The sequence below is a fragment of the Nothoprocta perdicaria genome, unplaced genomic scaffold (genome assembly GCF_003342845.1).
Source record: "Nothoprocta perdicaria isolate Ctin4 unplaced genomic scaffold, notPer1 scaffold_4, whole genome shotgun sequence".
Classification (NCBI taxonomy): Eukaryota; Metazoa; Chordata; class Aves; order Tinamiformes; family Tinamidae; genus Nothoprocta; species Nothoprocta perdicaria.
This window is the reverse complement of record NW_020455643.1, coordinates 5068215-5090485: the sequence shown is the minus strand read 5'-3', so window position 1 is coordinate 5090485 and position 22271 is coordinate 5068215. Positions and strand designations below refer to the sequence as shown.

The window sequence follows — 22271 nt, the reverse complement described above, 5'->3', positions numbered from 1 at the left end:
AAGTGCAGCCCAGAAAAGTTGTGACAATGAGACAGCTGTCAAACAGGCAAGGAACATGAAGCGTGTCTAGTAATTCATCTCCTTCTTCACTTTCATTTGCCTGCTCCTCGTGGTGCTCATGCTCAGCCAAGCCACCTTGCAGAGTCAAAGCTCCGGGCTGAAAAGCAACAACTGATCTGTTTGCAAACCCTGCAGAGGGAAAAAATGATTTTTGCCACTTAAAACTGCAGGGTGGACGTCCGAGCTGCCTTCCCCTTGGTCCTATCTTGCCTAGAGGGACAAAGCACCCAAGTCCCTCTCGCAGGGCGAGCCGGGGCCGCGCATACCTGCGCCCATGGGCGCGCGGGGAGTCTCCGGCTCGCTCCCATCCCGTGCTGCTTCCTTCAGCTCCCCTCTCATCTCCGCGCCCGGCGCCGCCGCGTGCCCCTTTCACACCACGGCACATCTCCGGAGCCTTCTTGCAAAGCGGCGTCAAGGAAAGGAACAAAATCGGCTTGTCAAAAACACATGACTGTTTCACAGTTCACGGGGCGATGTGCTGATCCACGCGTGATGGACACGCGCTGTAATAGGCACAGAAGGGGAAGGCAGGAATTGCTGCTCACAGACCCGGGTTCAGGATGGGATTTTTGCCAGCGAGTCTTCTGCAGTCACCTGCATCTCTATAAAACTCGACCACGTGCTTCCCCATGAGCTGGTATAATAATGTGCTTTCGGCCAGCTGATACCTGCAATACTTAAAGATTTGCAATTGAAACATTGCAAGAATTGCTAGTTATCCAAAAGCTTCAGGCACTTCAAAGAAGAGACGATTGAGGCACGGGGTTTTTTTTTTTTACTTTATATGAAATTCAATCTGCAGAGACTTCATATAAAAGAGAGAGCAGGTGCTTCAGCACTTAAGTATAGCAATTATTTTTTGTTTGAAAAAGTTACTGTTTATAGCATAAGTAATCCGTTTACCATTAACAAATGTCTCAGTTAATGACTGAGAAGTGTAGAACACAAACTTAATTCTCCTTACTGTTCCACGTGGCACAGTGCTTGATTGATTCATATCAAGGGCTGTTTCATGCGAGCTTAGCATGGAGAAGCAGGCAAAGGACCAAGATTTTGAAATCCTGGTTTTACAGCCTGATGATTTCTTGTGAAATTTCCTGAAATAAACCTGCCTCTACAGCAGTAATATTAAGTTATACACTGTAATACTTCATGGATTGAAAGCGCTGTATATAGATCATGGGGCACCATCATTAATACAAGCAGTCTCAGAGTAGGTGAATGTGTAAAATCTCCCATAGTATCTGTTAGGCTCATATAAGGATCTTAGACTTGGCCTTCAGCAACTAAACTCAGATTAAAAAAAATAAATCCAATCTCTTCTCAGCACTTTAAAATAAATTCACATCCACGTGAAATAATATTAATTTTGAAATGAAAAAAGACAAACTGCCCTAACTCTCCCTTGATCTTTCAAATGTACTTACAAGCATGACTGTACATATATAAATGTATATGTGTACAGACCACGACACAAGTCGGTGCAAGCAGGGATCATCCTCCAGGCCCCAGGCACATGGACCACCCGCTGCTCAGCTCAACGTAAGGCAGCTCGGCTGCCTCCGGGATGTCCCACCTCTTGCAGGTCTGCTACTATTGCTTTTATGGGGCAGAAATAACCTCAGAGTTCTGCAGTATTGCAGATCCTGCAGGCTCCTCTTAATCAGTTTTGCACTGATTAAGTCGACTGACGTGGCTTCAGTGAATTAAACTGAAGGTTTGTCTAACTCATTGGAAGTAAATAGGAAGAATTTGCACAAATTATTTCATGATCAAAACTGGGAGCAAGGATTAGAGGAGAAGCTCCTGCTGGGAGGTAAACAACAAGGTATTAGAAAGATTCTCAGCCCTTCCAGCTCATTCCTGTGTAGCTCTGTCCACAACCACAGTCAGATGTACTGTCGTTACAAGGAAAATCAAGGCAGGTATCATGGTAGGATGGTTGATGAGCGCTGCACTGCAATATACTTATTGCTTAGGAACAAGCCATATTAGCTTTAAAATAATAGAAGGATAAAATAAGCTGAAAAAAATGTAAGTATGCTTTCAGCTCATTTGCAATGACCTGTAAAATTAAGTCAAGAGAAACAGGATCATCACTGTCCTACAGGATGTTCACACAATCAAGGAGGAAAAACCCAAGATCCTCAAGTTTTGGTAAAGTCTGATACATGCAGTGCTTGCCTACCACCTCCCACCTGCTCTAGGCTAGGGCAGCTCTGCATCTGGCCTACGTAATGCCCTGCCTGGGCTTGCAGCATCATATGGTCCGGTGCTACAAGAGGAGCTTTCTCTCTTTTCCCACCTCCTGGGATTTCACTAATTGGACTTTCCTTAAAAAGTCAGCGACTAATGAAGAGCTCCACAGTCCTGGACCAACTGTTGGTTTTTCCCTCTCTGCAGAAGGAGAGGGCGGTTGAGAACAGAATGCTCTTTCATGTAGATCCTGTTTTGCTCTGGGCTGAGCCTTCTCCAAAGGAAAGATTCAGCAAGCCATGCAATCTTCTTCTTACATAAGACACCTTTCCATGGAAAAGAAAAAACCCTACAGACAGTTTTTAGGTGTAAGAATATAGAGAACAGAAAGTAATGACAGGCAATAGAGACAAATCCTCTTCCGTGGGCTCTGTGAAATCTTTTCTCAGAATAACTTTGGAGGGGTTAGGCTGCCAGGTCATAATGTGGATGAATCATTTCTGATACTTCTGATAAAACAACATTCAAAACTTCAAAATCACTTCCAGTTCATTTATGCCACAGTTTAATTAGGGCTCCTGCAACATGGTAAAAGGACGTCATTATCCCCTATAATAGTATAATAATTACAATTTTAATGAAATAATTGCAAGTACACTAGATGTGTAGATATAATTATGATAATTACATAAATACCTGATTTTTACCTAATAATTAAAGAAGGCCTTTACAAAAAGGGTGAATTTTAATAAATGGAAGCTTGCCAGAAAACAAATACAAATATTAAATGGCTATCTCTCTCCTATAGATTTCAGCTTACTAGATTCTCTATACGATGGAATCATTTTTCCACACATTATGAAATAATATAAGTCTAAATAAGTTGTTTAAACAAATATTAAATCATATTGAGAGACCTCAATACTTTGCCCTGTGGGGCTTGATCCAAACCCACTGAAGTTAATACAGCCCTAACCTAATAATCCTGCAATAACTCAGCATCTCACAAGAGGCTGGATGGTGAATTATCACTGAGAGAAACAAAATATGAGTAGCACTTACAAAAGCATTAAAAACTGTTCACCACTTCCACTGCGGTATAAAGAGACTGGCTCTAGGCTACAAGATCCTTGGAAAAAGTTTCTGATGCTGAGTTCCCAACAGCTGAAAAACCCAATGGAAGAGAAAATTGGTTCCAGCATCTACCACGATGTAACTCCCATATTCTTGCAATCAGCCAGCAATTAATGGGAGCCTCTGGATTAACCTAAAGCAGCCCTAGGGTGGCTCTGACTGGCCAGAGACCACTCTGCTCCCTACAACACCTTCTGAAAAAACATGGTTTAAAGTCAGTTTTATCCCATTTCTCTTCATTATTACAAGCATTAAAAAAAAAAGAAAAAAAAAAGATATTAATATTAAACCAGAGGGATGTGATTTGACATCCCAAAAACAAATCTCATTTCCGTAAAGCTTATTAAAGCGATGGGGTTCTAAATGCAGAGTGTAATTAATAATACTATACTGTTAATAATACTATACATATCAAAGTACAGTGAAAATAAATCAGTGAAAGAAAGAGTAAGGCATATAAGTTTGACAACATAAAGCAAGGGAAAATGAAGAGAGCTAAAGAATTATATACGAAAAGAATTTCAGAAAAAAATGTAAAATGATGCTGGAGCAATATTCCACTTATAAGCGGATTATTAACACTGTAATTGAGATGATCTTTAAGAATGGCTCGACACATGTAGGCATCCTGTTTCGAGCTTCAAATATATGCAAAGAATGCTGAGAGTATTTGTATTCCTGTATTACAAGGAAACAATGAAATGAAGAGCATGAATGCAGAGAAAAGCTAAAGAATAACAATACAATGAAGGAAAAAAATGACAAAAAAAGGAAAGCAAAAAATCCTAGTTATCCCAAAGTTACTCAAATGTTCCTTCTGAAAAAAAAAGTGCATTTTTTCTGTATAGCCATTTTTTCCAACATTTCATCCGTCATCCAACATTTCTGTCTTTAAGTGATAAATTAGGAAAGAGCAGATTAAAAAAAAAAAAATGGTTGTTTCCGCTGTACAGTTGGTCCAAATCGAGAAAGGAAAGGGCAGGAAGCACAAAACAGCTTTATTTGACTTAGTGTTATCAGGGTTGCAGTACTATTTTAGAGACTATGTGTGGGAGGATGTCGAAAATGAAAAGTAAGCAGTAAAATAAAGGACAATGAATGCAATTGGACCCGAATTTAAGAGCTGCTAGAGTTACAAGCTCTGTCAAGGTACATGAACAAAGCAATGACAGCCCAGCGACTGCATGGTCAGCAAGAGCTCACAACCTGAGCAAAAAAGAGCCAGACATTTAGCAAGGACTTTGACCAGTGTTGATGGCATTAAAGATGACTGGAGCCTTAAAATACAGTCTGCAAAATTTTCTATTGTCAAGCATTGGCTCACACAGAAAGAGGACCGTAGAAAATGCATCAGTTTAAGCATTTTATGTTATTTCAAATGTGCCATAAACCTCCTGCACATCTTTGAAAAATGCTGCTAACTGACACTAACTGCTTTAGATTGTGAAGGGAAGAAAAGGTCTGTACAAGACGATGTTTGCTTCATTATCTTCTTCCGTGTACTACTAGTATAATAGGGAATGCTGCAGTGGTATCTGAGCAATGAAAACCGGGAACAAACAGTACTTGCAGTAAGAAAATAGAACAATCTTGGTTTCTTAGTGCATGTCTCTAGAGACTGGGATTATTTTTCAACAACGCGACATCTACAGGGCAATTATTTTGGTATATTTTCTACATTAGATATTTAGAATCTGATAATCAGCTCACAAATTTTGCCAATGGAAATACAAGTTTCACCAGATCTAGGCTTGTACTTTTCCAGTGAACTTAAGAGTTTTCAGAAGGTGATAAGTTAGTTTAATCACATTTGTAGGAATGGCCTATATTACACATGAGCAAGAAAAAAAAATCACCTCTGGGAGTTATTCTTTTCTGTTCTGAGAAAGGATTTTTAGATTACATGAGACAAAAACACTATCATTTGTAAGGAAAGGGTCCTTTAAAAAAAATAAAGAAAACCTGTTTCTACATGATATCACAAAAGAGCAAAACATAAGTTTGAAAGATATTCTGAGAGGCAACTATATGCCCAAATGTGCAGAGAAGCATACACAGACCTTGCCTTTTTCCAGGTGAGAAGTAAATAAGAATGAGGTAAGAAGAAAGTACGTAGTAGGTATGATTAGCCATCAGGCTGGGATCCCAATATATTCCTTTTTCTCTTTCCTGTTCCCTCCGTATGACCTTTAAAGACCAAGACAGCTGAAGTTAATGTGTGTTTCTCAGTACAGGGGATAGGTCCCCCAGATCCTGCTGAAGTCAGGTAATGTGGAGAACAGTGGAAGGAGGCCTTCTACTTTTCCCAAAATTTAGTCCAAGATAGTCCACGGATTCTCTCACGGATATATGAAGAATTCTGAAGAACACAGAGCATTTACTGCATGCAACTTTATCTAAGCCAGTGCCAATCTTTATTTAAGGAAGACTACGTAGCAATAGGAACTAATCAAAGAACCTGTAGGAGAGTTCTTCCCTGGGTAAAATTCCTCTTTTTCCAAAATTTGACAAATTAGATATTTCCGAGGTAATTAAACTGCACAGGAAGAAAACTCAAATAGAAACAAAGAGGAAAAGGCTTAACTGGGCTCTTATCACTTCTATTTAGATGTCGAAAAGATGCTTCATGCTGCTAAATTTAACAGCCTTAAAGTTATCAGTGAATCATGCATCATAAGCAAGGTTTCTCTATTGACATGAAAAATTGGATGAGTTTATATCACTCTAACTTGTATTTCATGCCCACGAATGTATTTGTACAGAAGTATATAGGTTACAGCACCCCCATGAACTGCCACAACGCAGAAAGTACAGTGATTGGAGTCCTGCTCTCTGAAAATCAAGTAGCTCATTAGCAGACATAAATATTAATAGAGCCGTCTACACTCTCAAACGAGGTTGTCTGGATCATGATTCTCTGCATTTAAAATTTATTCAGTGCACCAGCCCAGACCAACTGGATTAAAAAACACAGTCCACACATTTAGAAATCTCTGTTGGGCAGTCTCTTAGCCACTGGTAATTCCCAAACATTTGATATATACAAGCTAGGAGCAAGTGATTTCTTCCCTTATTCCACCCCCAATTCTCCTAGAAATACTAATCTATCCAAAAGTGTCTCTGCTCAGTTCCATGACATTCAGTATATATTATATTCTCTATGAAAAACCACACTGCCATATCTTCGAATACAGATACCTTCAGGCAACGTGAAGGCTTTTGTACAGGCTCATAATGAGAAGTGTACTTTGATGCCAAAGTGCAGAACACAGAGTATCTGGAGCTTCTTTTAGTGGCCATGTTAGTGATGATTTTCAAATGTTATTTATATAACTGTCATTAGATTTTTAAGTCGCTATTCATGTTGTAATCTCTGTTGCAAGGCAGAGAGCAGGATATAAAATATTAAACAAAATATGGGCACATAGCTAAAGCAGGATGAACGCTCCTCCTCGAAGATAATGAGTTACCCTGTCATTCTGAAACAGAAGTAAAATGTTCATGCTGTGTCTATGAAAGTAAAGTGAAGACCTGAAACACAATACAGGGTGCAAAAGTCCTCAGGCGTTTCCTAGAAATGATGCAAATGTTGACATGTACCCAGGAAATTAAGGCATGATCAAGGCTACCAAAAATCACTTGGTAAAATGGTGTTATCCAGCGTGTAATCTAGGGTTTGTGGAAATTTAGAGCTGCAAAAGCCAGCCCACAGGGGAGCCTTAATGAGACGCCTTTCTATAGATTTCCTAAAACCAGTCCTAGAAAGTAGAAGGGGTTTAAGCTGTGTGTGCATCTACCTAAAATAAAATCAGTAGCCTCAGACTTTGCCTTGTTCCTATTTTAGCCCATTGCTATCCTGTCATTTTGCGGCCTCTGCAGTGTGCATAGCTCAGTCGCATCAACACACAATAATGGTTACAATTCCTGCTATAATGTCTAATCTGACTTGCAGATAAAATTGTCTTCATTTCCACATCTACCTTCCTCTGACTACTTCCTATTTTTTTCGTATATCCCTCAACGAAGTGGTGTTGCTGATTTAATTATCCAGCAAGATTTACTTCATGTAATAAGAAAGCATTAAACACTATAAAAGTGTACTGTTGGTGGTTCAGCCGCTTTGCATTTACGTACTCTTTATTATACATTTATGTACTCTTTATTAATTAAACAGATGGTGCAAAGTCCTACCTGCCCATTTTTGTGTTTTCTCTTTTCAGTAATTTTCAATACTGACTGCAATGAGTGCAACGCAAAACCAGCAAACCAGGGGCTATTTCCTCCTCCTCCTCCTTCCTTGCAGGACACTACTGCTATTTCCAAGCTGCTGCTGCTGCCGCCAAGATGCCACTTACCTATTGCAACCTGGGTCTACAAGGGGATTCCTTCTCCTCCTCAGCATGAAGGCCAAAGAGCCCAGCTACAACCTGAGGGCAGCAGAGGTGAGCGGAGAGTGAGATGCTGTGGGATGAAGGCTTACTACAGCTCTGGCAACTGCCCAGGCTTCGGGAGCTCTCTGCCCTTGTCAATGGGAAGAGGTAGACAGGCTTCTGCTGCAGCTTCTTCTGCTGTGCAGTAGATAATAAATTCAGCTGGAAAGGTAACTACTGAATTTCAAATAACTCTTTCTTTATCCTCCTGTAGACTCACAAGACAATAAGCAAGACTCTCCTCAGCTCCTGGGCTCTCCCCGCCTTTATTTTGGCTGTTCTCCCGATTTCTTCTTCTTTGTACTCTCTAATAGGAAAAGATTCCTTCTGAGCACCATGATGGAGATCTGCATCTTTATTTATGACGCTGTGAATCAATGTCTGGGTGATAGGAAGTGAAAGTTGCTCAGCTGATTACACATGCTTGATGAACTGCGTAATAACTGCTGCAGCACTGCACATTAATTGAATGCATATAAATGACAGCAGTTATTCCAACTTGAATGATGTGTGTGAAGAAGTGACGTTGCTCACAGCACACTGATTATCTTTGTTTCCAACTTTGGCAATCCGACCAGAAAACAATGTCATTTTTACAGCATCAAGCACAAAATCCTCAATAGGAAACAAGAAGTTGACTCCAAGCCAACGCTTGAAAAACAAATTTCCTTAATTTAAGTTACTGAAAGTAGATTTAGACCTCTAAAAAAGCATATGTTGAGCAAACACAATTAAGATTTAATAATTAAACATAAGCTAAAATTAACAATCAGTAGGAGCTGTATGAGTATGAGCAAAAATTCTGGAAAATAAGTCCGCTTTTCTCTAGATGCCTAAACCTGGTAGTAGAAGCTTAATTTGAGTTTCCAGTTACATTTTGTCCAACTCTGAACAATTTTCTGCTACGACACTTTCCCAAACTGTATTTGTTCCGGAATATCAGGGACAAGTAGGAAACTGATATTAAAAATATCAATTACAGATAAGAGGTTATTTCCCAAATGCTCTTTGTTTATTCTAGAAAGTATTCTACATTTAAAGGTAGTCTCACAATTAAATAAGGCATTATTTAAAAAAAGAAACTGAGGTAAAACATATTTGCAATTCTGTATAAAATTAGTACATTAGACTATTGCCAAATAGTGCCTTTAAATGCATACCAAAATATACCTTCTATATTGCAGATCTCTGGCTTCAGGAATTGCAAATGTTCACAAAGAAATCTGCAATTTCTCCCGTGCTGTCTACGAAACACTAAAATGTTAGAAGCCAAGTTCCCAAAGCTTCCGAAGCAGCCAAATTCCCAAAGTATCATGTCACAACATGTTTACATTTCCCAGCACCCGCATCAAGAGACTTCAGGCTTTACAAAGAAAGCCGTAATCACACTGCGAAGGAAACCAGCCCTCACTTTTTTTTTTTTTAAATGTGTAAACAACAACAACAAAAAAAGAAGTGTTGCACATACACGTTCTAGGCAAGTTAGCACCGTTCCAAGAAAACGTGTGCGTCACGCAGGAAGACAAGATAACTCTTGGTTCTTCTTCATGGTGGTGGCCATCACCGCCAGGCTACGCTGCCCTGCACGGGCTGGTTGCCACCACCAGCCGTGGCACAAGTGCCACCCGCTCAGCGCGGACACCACAGGCTGCCCTACACACAAGTGACCCTGCTAAACCACGAGGCCAAGACACAGTAAGAGCTGTCACCAGAGTCAGCATTAAAGCTACAGTCAGGTGTAACCAAGCCCAGGCTTTGCACATGTCATCTTCTCTGCTTTGCATGGTCCTCTCCTTAAGTCTCTTCCTGGCTTTGTTAGGACAAGCAAGTCCCTAACTGCTCACTGCACAACATCAGTAAATCAGCCTCTTTCAGCTGTGTTACTCGTTCTTCCTTTGCAAGGTTTTGAGCTTTTCCCCCTTTTTTTTTTTTAATTTTAATTTTTTTTTTTTTTTTTTTTTTGGTGCACTTCATACATACCTCCTTTTCTACAAATTTTCTTGCCGGGTTTTCTGGCACATTCCTTGGATATTCTTTTGACTGAAAAATGAATAGAAGACTAGAAAATAACATGGAGCTCCATCACAGACAGTAGGAGCATGCAACACCACTATCTAACTTAAATATGGCCTGCTTTATCAGGTGCGGGAGATTCTCAACTTGTTGTGCCTGCACATGCAATGGATAAGATGTTGATGCATCTTCCCAGAAGTCAGCGGGTGGCAATGAGAATTAGATACCAACTTTGACCTAAAATACACGTGCTGTGGGAGAAAAACAATGAGTAGAGACAGAAAAGCAAAATAAAGCACGGGTGCACACACAGAAAAGCAGCATGCATACATATAAAATGCTGGCATGCCAACAAGAAAGCCATGCACGCTACCAGTAGACGTGAATTAATATTGTTAGAACTTAGAACAGGAAAATAAAAAGATCTCCCTGTTTCGCCTGGTATTAACTCACCATCCTCGGTTGGGACATAGATATTTAGATAGAGGCAGTCTTCATTCTGATCTTGCACATAGGTGGAAACTACATCCAGGTTATTAGTAAACCACACGGGAAGCATGACTTCAGGCAGCCTGCCTTCTATAATGTTCTGGGGACACACTGGAGCAAACTGAGTGGTATTTTTGATATCTGCCCAGGGAGACGGAGGCTCAGGAGGCTGGAAGCGGCGCTCCCCAGTCGGAGGGGCAGCATACGGAACCCCAAGAAACTGAATGACAGGCCCCAAAATTTCATTATTAAGTTCCTTCTTAATCCCTCTTATCTTGCCAAAGTTGGTGGTCACCACTGGGTTGGTATCATCCAATTTTTGGGAGGACACAGCTGCGGCATGGAGCAAAAATCCGAGGGTACAAAGGGCCAAAGTGGCATTCAATCCCACGTGCAACAGGCGGGCTGTCAGCGCTCTCCACACACAGTTCAGCCACACGGAGCTTGGGCAGGCCATGGTCCCACATGAGTTGTGTAACGACAGGGAAGCAATCTGATTTGTATCCACTGGCGTAAAAAACGGGGCGACCAAAGGAAACGGAGCAAGTTTCCTGGATGGGAGCCTGTCAGAGAAATCTCAAAAGGCTTTTCATGCGGTAAGTATCTTCCATTGATTTCACACTTATTGAAGCTGCATCTTCACTCAGCACTATTTATCAGACTACATCCTATTGACAATTCTGTTTTCCATAGCAGCAATATGAAGAGAGCGGCCATTTACTGCAGAATCCCCTCTTATAAATCAAATCCAGTTAGCTGCAGGTCTATATCCTGGAGAAAATGAAAATAAACCATTAGCATGAAGAAGAGCTACTATGAGCAGAGTGATAACTAGATGTTTTACAAGTTATCCACATACATTAAGAGCTGCTAGAGTCAGGTAAGTAAAACTGTACTAGTTTATGGTTCCATGGGATGGTGGGTGAAGCTCTGATTACAGGATTATCTGTCATGTTGTCATTGAATTTTTTAAATGTGTAAACTTTTTAATTTTTTAAATTAAACTTTTTAATTTTTTAAATGTGTAAACTTTTCTTTTTCAGAAGAAAAAGGCTTTTTTTTTTTTTGCACAGAAAATGCATTTTTGAAATTCACCTTTTTCAGAATAAAAGAAAATCAGTCAGGTCCCTTTTTTTTTTCACATTTTACTTAACTTCATCATCCCATAATCCATTTTGACCTTGTTAGTAGAAGTTGGTTTATCAAGACATGTTGGTTTATCAAACCACAAGACAATGAAATTAAGATACATAGGATACATACTGAATGCTCACATTCGATTTATTTCACTAAAACCACATTACAAATATTTGCCCATTTTCAAGTAGAACTTCTGATTCCAACATTGAAAAACTGGGCTATCTTTATAAGGATATCATGAATTACTGTGTTTTTATAGGCTTCTTAACCCATGAATTTCTGATAGTTAATGAAAATCACCAGTTTCAGCAGAGTGAAACAGCGGAGGACCAGATTCTGCTCCCATGGAAGTGAATGGCAAACTTACAACTTGCATAAAAGTATGATTGGACTTCAATGCTTTTTTTCTAAAATTGAGTTGAAAAAGCATATGAACTGGCAGGTGAGGGATGGAGCTGCACATCACAGCTCCAATTTCACACCAATCCTGCATTCCTTATAAACTATCGAATGCAGTGGAAAATGAAAGCCCTTTGAATACACTCCATTCCTTATATACCATTCTTAATTTAAAGTAACACAATAAATGCTCCCATAAGACAGTAAAAACCTTATCTTTCATATACCCACATATTGGCTGAGCAGTACCCTAGAAAAATAATCAGTTAGGATCACGGACTGTATAATCTCAAATTCCAGATTCTATTTTCAACTATTTTAGCTCAAAGGTTGCCCTCCAAGGCTGCTCCAGCACTTCTGAAAATTGCTCAGCGCATATCATTACATTTTCTATATTCCTGTTAAACATATTTCCAACACCATTTACAATATCCTATTATTTAAAATGCAGTGCTATACGCAATGTAGCAGCGTAATCTTACACTCCCTATTAAGCAGTGTGTAGTGCACAAGAAATGTGTTTTGCTTTGTATGGGGAACATGTTAAACCACCTGCTTTTGAAACAGCATTGGCAGCTTTAATGAGAATTGTTTTTTTATCATGTCTATACACATTGTAGAGAGAATTCAAAAGAACGGCTTGTCTAATAGTCAGACTACCCTGCAGTTTGGGTTATTAAAAAGGAGATTGTAAAAGCTATATAGGACAGCAGGAGATTTGGTTCATGTCTAGTGTTCCTTTAGCTCTGAACAATCTATCTCAGGAGGCAATAAGGAGATAGATGAAGCTTTTCCACAATTCTCTCTCTTTTTTCTGCTAATTCTAACACCTTTGCCGTGAAACTGCATTAACAAACAGTCTTATAGTCTTCATTCTCGGGCTTCAAATTCTCAGCATTCGCTGGAAACACACCGGTTTGGCTGGAGAAAATAATTCCCAAGAGTTAATCTGTTTACATTTACCTTAGTAAACTTGCAACCAGAAGGGCGCCCAGACAATTACCTCTTAGGAGATGGTCGTTTTGCTGCATTTGGGATTTTGCAGGCGGTTAGGTATTTGTTGGGGCAGAGCACAGGCTGGTGCAGAACGCACCTGGCCCAGCCGCTCTAAGCTGCAGTGTCCTGCTGGTCCTGGCAAGATGCAAACTCCCCCCTGGGTGGCATTGAGAAACCTCCCCGCAACCTAGTCTTTTCTTTCTCAAACTCTACAGTTTCTCCACTTCTGAACAGCACAAACTTAATCTCAGCCCTGCTAATTCACCTGGCGTGGGGGAGCTCTGGGAAGAAACCAAACTCGGCACAGCCACACAATCGTGTCCTTCTTCATTTCAAGCCGCTGCGTCTATTCAATGTAGAAAATTGCCAAGACGCTGCCAACAGCTCATTTAGCCTCAGACCTGTCTCCCTATTCTAAAAGAACACCTAGAATGGAAAGTTTCGACAATAATCAAAAATCACGTGAGTTTATCAGCAACAGAGATCTTCTATTTCAGGTTCTGCAACTAGGGCTACTTTTTACTTATCCTGGACTAGCTATACTATCTATGTAAACTTAAAGCAAATCCTGCAGCTGGGCTGTAGTTTTAAGCCTACACATTGGATACTGTCCCTAACAGCTGAACAGCTCTTTTGCAATTAAATGTTCTGCCTTGCCACCCATTTAATAAAGTTTTCTTCTAGCATAAAGACAGGAAGCTAAAATGATAGGAATGTAACTCAATACTGTGTTTGGCTATTTTGATTAATTAACTCTTGGGTGCTAGCTGGCTTCAGCCAATAGATTTATAGGCTATACCAGGCAGTAAATTACAGAGCACTTCCAGCACTGAAATCAACAGACTTGAGTGATATTTGTAACTTGAATTTTGTTTTTCCCCACAAGCAATTCTTTTGTAATGGTTAAGTAACTGTTTGTTTTTGATATTTAAAGAGGTGAGATGTTTTGAGCCCAACGCTGGCTGCTCTGAAGCTAAAACATTAAAGACTGAAGCTCGTAAAAATGAGGAAGCTGAGATTACTCAAATCTTTTGCGACTGCCATGCCAAAACTTGGGTTTCCAGCACTAGATGCAAGGGTAGCCTGCCTGGAGCATGTCAGCATCAATCTTGGGAAAGGGTTTCCAAAGCCCTTATGCTCTGCTCAGGAATTTCCGCTGAGGTCTGGACTTGAAATGACTGAGCAGGAATCAGTGGAAAAAGACAGTACGGAAGAAAGAAGCAGGAGCTGGAACTACCTCAGAGATGGGCAAGAGGCTAGACCAAAGATGAGCAATTTGGGGTGTCAGCACCAGAATACTGCCGATCCGAGGAGGAGAAGCATTTTCAGATTTTATTATAGCCTAGATGTGAGGATCACAATTGTTCCCTGTGGTCACGCAAATGAATTCTACTGTAAAATATATTTGATAAAGTCTTTCATGGTCTTTAGAACAGTCTATATTATATGGCCTTTTTTTTTTTTTCCCAATTTCATCCATTATTTTATTATCTTCCCTTCTGAATTTAAAATACCTTGCAGCTCAGACTCTCAAATACTTTCGAGAGGCGCTTAGTATGCGGAGGAGCTAACAGGCCAAGATAACTTCAAAGCGTCTCTGCATTCCCAATGACACAGGGCACTCCACAACGGGTCAGGTCTGCGGCACACTGCAACACCCCAACTCCTCTCGTTACTCTTTCGCATCCTTTCCAGTCTTTAGGGATGCCTTAAACTGCACCACCTGCAGTAGCTCCAGCAGATCAATACAACTTTCACTGGGACCCAAAGCTGCTGGCCGTATGCCAGCTTTTGTACACATAAAGGCATTATTATGAGAGCTTTGTACCACCGGCTGCTTTCTTTTTAGCTGAAGATGTGCTCTGTGATTTTATGTTCAAGCTTAAAAATTCCTTTCCCCGTCAGTTTTGCAAGTAAAGCCCACTTGCACAAACGTTCACAGAAAGAGATTGTGAGCGTTTTGAACGCTGCCCAATGCTGCTTCACTGCAAAACACAAACAGGGCTTTGCAGAACCAACATTTACATCCATTTTTACTTGCAACAATCTCTGCTTTGAACTAAAAACTTTAAGATGCCTCATGCCTCCCAAACCACATCTAAATTCTAAAATATGCAGTGATTTCAAAGAGGAATGTGGCCAGAAGAGCAGAAGTCACTAAAGGAAAGACTACGGCACAGCACAAACACTGGACCAGGTGAATGGGATCAGACTGTGGATGCGATCACACAAACCTTCAAGAGATTCTCCTGGAATTTCCCATCTCTTCTTTCATGTGCGAAGTTAGCAATGGGGTGTTTTCTATCAAATACATCATATTTTCCCTGTAGTAGTAAGGATTTTGGAGTAGATCTGCTGTTACGTACTTCCATAAATAACTTACATATGTTTAAGAAATGAATTATTTGTGTTTTAAAAACAAGTGTATGAAGCAATGAGGAGAGCCTGTGATCCTGCAAACGTAAACCTAAGAAAGGTCCAGGTCTGGCAAAGCATGGTGAGCTTCTACCTGCCACTCTCCCTCAACCTGACAGCAGCTATGGGCTGAAGGCTCCCGAAAGCTGCTGCAGATCCAAACCTATTGGGATGCACAGCCCTCCCTGAGATTTTCTGCTGACAAAGGTGTAGGATACTACTGTACTACGAGTAAGGGAGTATTGTGATGGGGTCACAGTGCCACCCAACATTGGTAGGGGATTACAAGCGTTCTGCTACACAGGTCAGCAAACAGCCCCGGTGGGTTGGATTTCCAAATGCTCCAAGCTGTGTAATTATATCACTCACAGATCAAAGGTTCTGATTTCTCAATGCGTTTCTCACATTTGCCCCTATTTATTTTTTTGTAAATAAAGCCTTACAAACAAATTAGTAAAATATATAGATATACACATAGGTAGATATACATGTGTACATAAATAGACTAACACTGAAATACTTATTAATGGGAAGTTAAATTAAATTGAGTGGATGATATAAGACTCATTTAAATGGTCATGCACTTCTCAGCCTCGCTGTATTTTTGTTCTTCCCCATTAGTGGGTATATTCACTAGTGCTAACTCATTATTAATTGGTATTTGCATGATCAAAAGATCCCTTTAAATAATTTCTGCAACTTAGTTTGCCAAAATACCATGACTTCTGATCATAATTTTCTATTAAGCTATTTTTGAATTAGACACAATTTAAATCTATGACAAGAGGTGGGTCACTTAAGTCTTATTATCTTCCATTTACACATATCAATGAATCATTTTCTTAAAATACTTCTACTTCTTAGCTTAAGTAATTGTTTATATGACCAGAACGTTGGCTGCAGTTTTTTAACGTGGACTATAGCTGTCTGACATTTTGCACAGTAAGTAGGTAACGAAATGGTGATTTTACCCATAACAGAAAGAATGGGTAACTCTGTCACTTATGTGTAAAGTTTTAGACAGCTAAGTAATACAGATTTAAATTAAAAATGACAGATGCACTGGCTTGGAATATAATGGGCACTGAAGTGAACCTTTATTCCTTTTAGCAGCTTATGGTTAACTCTTAAATGCACCACTATTATATTCACTTTTGAGGACTGGAGCTATTCAGATGCACGATCAGATGGCCATTCTGTTGACCACAACAGTGTGCTTCAGGACACCAAGATTTTTTGACTCCAGAAATTAACTGAACTCTTGTAGGTCACAGGTCAAACTATAGAAAAAAAGAATTCCATGTGTTTCTCAACTGAGATCTTCAATATGGAAATCTGCATTTTGCATACTGGAAATGGGCAGGAATTTAGCTTTTATTGGTCAAAACTTTCTAAAGGATTCACATGCTTCCCACCTGATCACTACTACACAGTAAACTAGAATTCACATAGAAACTACTGAAATAGTTCCTTCGGTATCTTTAGTAGATGAAAAAATAATAAGTGAAGGAGTTCTTTACCTGAAATGCATCTGTGGCCAACCCTTGGTTCACATCTCTTGTGAGACATATAAATTGGACATATAAATTCACTGCCTTTGATACAGTATCAATGCACTGATACATTATCAATGATAATACTACCTTTAACACTAGTTCATCACAGAAGCTTTCGTATTGGATTCATAAGCTACCAGGATTTTCCTATTCATGAGCACTAGGTGTTGAAGATACAAAGCTAAAGTACAATTATTACCATTTCTTGAGAGATTACTCTGAAAACACATATGCTTCAATGAACTCAGATTGTGTCTATGGATTGTACTTCTAGCTGGATACCATACAATAACACTTCCAAAGCAGGCAAAACCCTTGTTGTAACGTTAGATCAATACCTCGCTCTTCAACTTGATGAACTACGATAAAATGCAGCCAATTTCCACATGGCGAAAAAGAGGAAATGTTTATCTCGCTGGATCAGCTTCTGCTCTCAACTGCATCAGCATAATTGAGATCAAATTCCAGCTCATTAAGGAAAACACGGAGGTATAAATATAATTTCTTAATCACACTTCTAGCTGGAGTTCAGAAGTGCCCTCGCATGGTGTTGCCCTGCGTGCAGAACCAGGAGCGCGCGACGTTGGAAGCCTATGGAGCTGCCCTCATGATTCTGGTCCCGGTGATGCAGTGTTTCTGTCTCTCTGACCTCACTTCTGTTTCTTCCAAAATGAATTTCATGCTTAACTTGTTTTTCTTAATTAGACTTCCTTTTGCAGTTTCTAGTATGTGCATTATTAAAACTCATTAGGCCCATTCGTGCCTGCCCGTCATTTTTGGCTTCACATTCATGTATTGAAGTGCTCGGTTGCTTTATATAGGAAGCAAATTAAATAATAAATATGAGAACTTGAACGTTTTATGAGTGTCAGTATGAGGAAGCAACTGCAAGGCCCATAAGGTTTCACACACAAAAAGCATTACAGCTAAAGCTAACATGCTGACACATCTCTCATCTATAAAGTCTGCAGTAATGGTAGCAGTAAAGTGTTGTACCATGGATGGGAAATTCTTCTCTCACATGAAATGGAAACAAGATATAGCATGGCCTATATTTACTGTTGTGAAAACAAAAATCAGATAAAATTTCCCTAAAGTTTAGAATAGAACACCATGAGATGTCTGCAAGGATTTACTCTTTCCATCTGACTTCATGTCTAGCTTCTATTACTCAACTCCACGTCCATTTTTCTTTTTGCCCCACTATCCGTGAGAAAGTTACTTATTGGAGCTATAGCAGCGAGTCTCAGCTCTCCTGTGACCATATCCTGGTCACTCTGGCCATGATTACAGCAATAGGAAGTGATTTCCTAATCTATCTCACGCCAACAGTTTCGGGAGCAAGAAGTAACACATCTTTGTGAATCCACTGGAAGAAAAAGAAGGATCAACATACAACGCCTCTTCTATACTGGTTTGAAGAACTAAAAATATTCATTGAATCCACCTCATAATGTTTCTTTTAAATGAGCTGTTGTTTTCTCATTAATATTTCTAGCACTATTTGCATACAAAACAGGTTTCCACTTTCAGAGTTAGGGGGTTCTTGTTTTATAAACTGGAGAGGGAGGTTGGGAAAGGTTAATGCTATGTATAAGGAATGCTTTTAAGTTCAGATATTGAAGCAGAAAGCTTTAGAGAAGATAGCATTAAACAAAAGTACAAAATACAACATAAATATATTCTCATTAAATCACTAGAATCAGTTCAACAAGTGGGCTAATGGCATCTCTAGGCAGGACGTGACAGAGTAGCTTTAGAAAATGTAGTTTTAAATTGCCCATTTAACTCTCTGCTTGGTTAAGGGGATATGAATCACTTGAAATATAATATTTTTAAAGTATCCTTGATCATTTTTTATGATTCCACGCTCATGTGTAGCTAATTCTAAAGCAGTACTTTCTCCCTTAATGTCCTGCAAAAGAGCTAGCCAAGCATCAATGGAAACTAAGTAGGAGACTATCCAAAGGCAGCGTTGGAGCAGATTGTCCAGAAAATGTCAGGACAGACCAGAAGGAATCGCCAAATGGGGGAAAAGGGAACTCCAGCCACTTTTCTTTTAACGGCCTTATCTTCATTCACCTCCAGCAAGGGGAAAATGCCATAGACAGATGGATGCAGCCCAGGCCTTTGCACGGCCTGATCACCATAACTGCATTTACATCAGCCAACAGGTCTCATGCTTTGATGCAGATGATGCCCCTTTATATCACTTTTTTCTATATACATATTTTTTTATATATGTATAAAAGTGAAAGTGAAAAGTGGCATGGACATGTTTGAGCAAACTTTAAAATGCGATCAAGGTAATAAGTAGCCAGTGAGTCACTTCTTATCTTTGAACATCACACAACCAGCCATCCTCAGCTAGCAATGAATCATTATGAAAGCCAAGTCAGCTGGAAAACATGTGGGGTCTTCCAAGGCAGGTGGAAATGTGGGGCTGAGTCACTAAGAAGTGCACGTGATTCCTCCCTGTAACTGTGATAATTCAGTAGTCATTCTGGGGGATCTAACATCACTTTGTCATTAAGACTACAGGAGCTGCTGTCAGCATGCGCTGCTTGATGAACTTTCCCCATCGCCTCCTACTTCCCCATCCCTTAATCCCGCCCTTCCACACAAACTCTTCTGCAACAGTGAAGTAGCTGGAATCCCACTCAAAATGCACATGTTCCTCCAGAACACGGAAACGGGGCTACGATACTGGAAACAAGCTTTATTCACCAGTCAGGACCTATTCTTTATCATTACCTGCTATACTTGCCATGGTTGGGTATCTGTCACTGATCAGGAGTGGCACTGTTCACTAGATCAGATTTGTTACTGCCCATCCTTTATCAAAACAAATCTCCTGTGAAGGTTTCCACTGGATCCCTGGCTAAGTGTTATCTTCTCATTATCTCCTTTCAAAGAGTGCCTGTCTTCTTTCCCTCCTTCTTTTTTTTCCACTATTTAATTTTTAAATAGCTTCTTTTTCATGTGATTAAAAACATAATAAATACAACATCAAACAAATAATTCAAAGCTAGCCCAAGGGCCTGTGGTACAGCTCTACATCTCTATTAGTAAGGAATGTATATTTGCTTTTAATAAAGGCTTGCCAGCCCATTACAAACTGAGGCCATATCGGAGCTTCTGCTTTTTTCCCTCTTTTCCCAAGACCCCACTTGAAGAGCATAATGGTGTGTGCTTATGTGTATGTCAGTGGGCATTAAATATGCAGGCTGATAGAAAATAAAACCATCGCCACTACCATGCCTAAGCCCTCCATTCATTTGCACATCAGTTTAGCTGCCTACAGCTCTCACACAGTCTTTAAATAACCCTCCTCAGCAGACTGCTCCACCTCCAGCCAAATATTCCCGAGCAAGCCCACTCTATTAAGGATGTTTAATTAGCAGCAATGAGGACAGGCTTTTCTTAACCTGCTGTATAGGCAGGACAGCCTAAGCAGGGCCAGGCCCAACCTCGCGGTCACTCCTGCACAACTTGGTGCCCGTGCGGCCCCTGATGCTCCCGGGCACTTGGCTGGTGATGGAGCAGAGGGCTCCGAGGCTGCTTCCCGGCGCACGCAGGGCGAGCAGCCTCGTTCCTCCTGCTCCATTCACACGGACAGGGAGCGCGCAGGGCATCTCCCCATCCGCAGCTCCCTTGCCCGCACCAGCGGCCGCCGAGCTCCGAGGGCGCGCACCCCGAGTGCGGCCGCCTCCAGCCCTGCGTCACGCCGGCTCCCACGCACCGACGGCCCGGCCGGGCTCTCCAAACATGGCCACTCCGCTGGCTGCGCCCGCGCTGCAGCGGCACGTCCAGGATACTGGAGCGGGCATCTCGCGGCCCTGAGCGGCGCCGCGATGCCGAGCGCTCGCTGGGACCGCGCAGGGCTCTTTCACCTGCCTGCTGCCTGCAGGGCAGTGCTAGGCACTCCAGAAGTGCCCTTGGCTTCGGTTAAGCCAGCCCGGAAGACAAAAAAAAAAAAAAAAAAAAAAAAAAAAAAAAAAAGTAGGAAAAAAAAGTTCTCCAATCTTATTTTTATTATTGGAGGGAGCAAAACTACCATCTGTAGGTGCACCAGGAATGCTGCTACTTAAAATAAATAAATAAATAAATAAATAAATAAATAAATAAAAACAAAGAATCAAAAAGAGAAAACAGGTGTTCAGAGACCCAGAAAAAGAAGTTGTTCTCAGCCTGGTCACACATAGATGTTTTCAAATATGACTTCTCTGTGATTTTTGCCAGTACATGCAAATATTGTCTCAGTGGAGAGCACTGCTGGAAAAAATATTTGCTAAAATATTTTTTTACACTTATTCTGTTAAAAAAGAGCTTCATTTCAAATCCTCAGAACATCTAAATGTGATGAAAACATTTGCTTTGATATTTATAACATCTATAAGATGCATTTCCATTTTATACTCATGGATTTTTTCACGCCATAGTTGCTAAAGCTGAGACCAAGTAGCCTTCCAGAAAACAAAACCAGCGTCAAAGTAAAAAGACACTGCTTTGAAAGACGAGGAAATTTAGAGCAGAAAAGGGTTTGTCCAGACCGTGCTACCTGCAGCAGCAATAACACCACGCTTTAATCAAGCTCTGTTTTGTTTTATTTAAACAATTATTTTAATGTAATTGCTCAGGAATCACAGGCATCCTTAAAATGATTTGAGATGATACCCTTCCTCCTGATTCCAAGGTAACTTTCTGCCTTTAATTATAAGTCAATTAATATTAAGTAATTTGCCTGATTAATTTTAATTAAACCTGCTGAAAATTGATTTTCCTTCAGCGCGTAAAGATGAGGCTCTAGTGCAACCGTCAGGAAAGAGAGAAAAAAAAATAAAAGGAAGGGGGGGGAACTACTTAACACGCAGGCAAGGAGATGTCTGAAGGAGGCAAAACCCGCGCAGGGCTCCCTGCAAGGAGCCCCGCAAGAGGCGCGGGCTGCTGGCGCCGCAGCTCGGGGCTGCCCGGCCGCATCCTCCGCTTTTCCAGAGGGGAGGAAAAGTTCGCGGGAGCTGCACCGGGGCGCGCGCGGCGGGGAGGGCTGCGGGGCTGCAGCCTCGCGGGGCGCGTTCGTGCGTGTGCACAAGTGTGCGCAGCGCTGCCCCCGCGCTCCCCGCCGCCCCCGCGGGGCCGGCGAGCTGCATTCCCCCCCCCCCCCGCACACACATATACATACATGTACATCCATACATACATGCGCACGCACATGCCGGGGAGAGCAGCCAAGTCCGTAGCGGAGCGCGGGCGCTGGGCGCAGGCGGCGCGGTCGCCTCCTCGCTGGCAGATGTTGAGCGCGGCGTTCGGCACCCGCACGCTGCGCGGTTTTACCGATTTTTGTATTTCTCCCCTCAGACGGCGGGCGGATGGGGGGGGGTGTGGGGGGGGCTGCTGGCGGCGCCCGCCCGGCTCTCAGCAGCATCCGCGCTCCATTGGGATG

The 22271-nt window shown here is 41.2% G+C and overlaps 1 protein-coding gene across 7 annotated transcripts in view; it reads right to left on the bottom strand.

Annotated features, from left to right (window-relative positions):
• NLGN1 (neuroligin 1) overlaps nucleotides 1–22271 on the bottom strand; it is a 349667-nt gene that overhangs the window by 264204 nt on the left and 63192 nt on the right. For 4 of the 7 annotated variants that reach the window (XM_026045174.1, XM_026045178.1, XM_026045179.1 and 1 more), the window contains exons 1-2: nucleotides 22029–22169; nucleotides 10287–11093 (exon numbers count right to left, since the gene is read on the bottom strand). In XM_026045174.1, coding sequence (XP_025900959.1) covers nucleotides 10287–10779 — 493 coding nt within the window. In that variant the 5' untranslated portion in view covers nucleotides 10780–11093; nucleotides 22029–22169. Of the gene's footprint in view, nucleotides 1–10286; nucleotides 11094–22028; nucleotides 22170–22271 lie in introns of those variants that run through there. The other 3 variants (XM_026045177.1, XM_026045176.1, XM_026045175.1) reach the window with 2 other exon arrangements.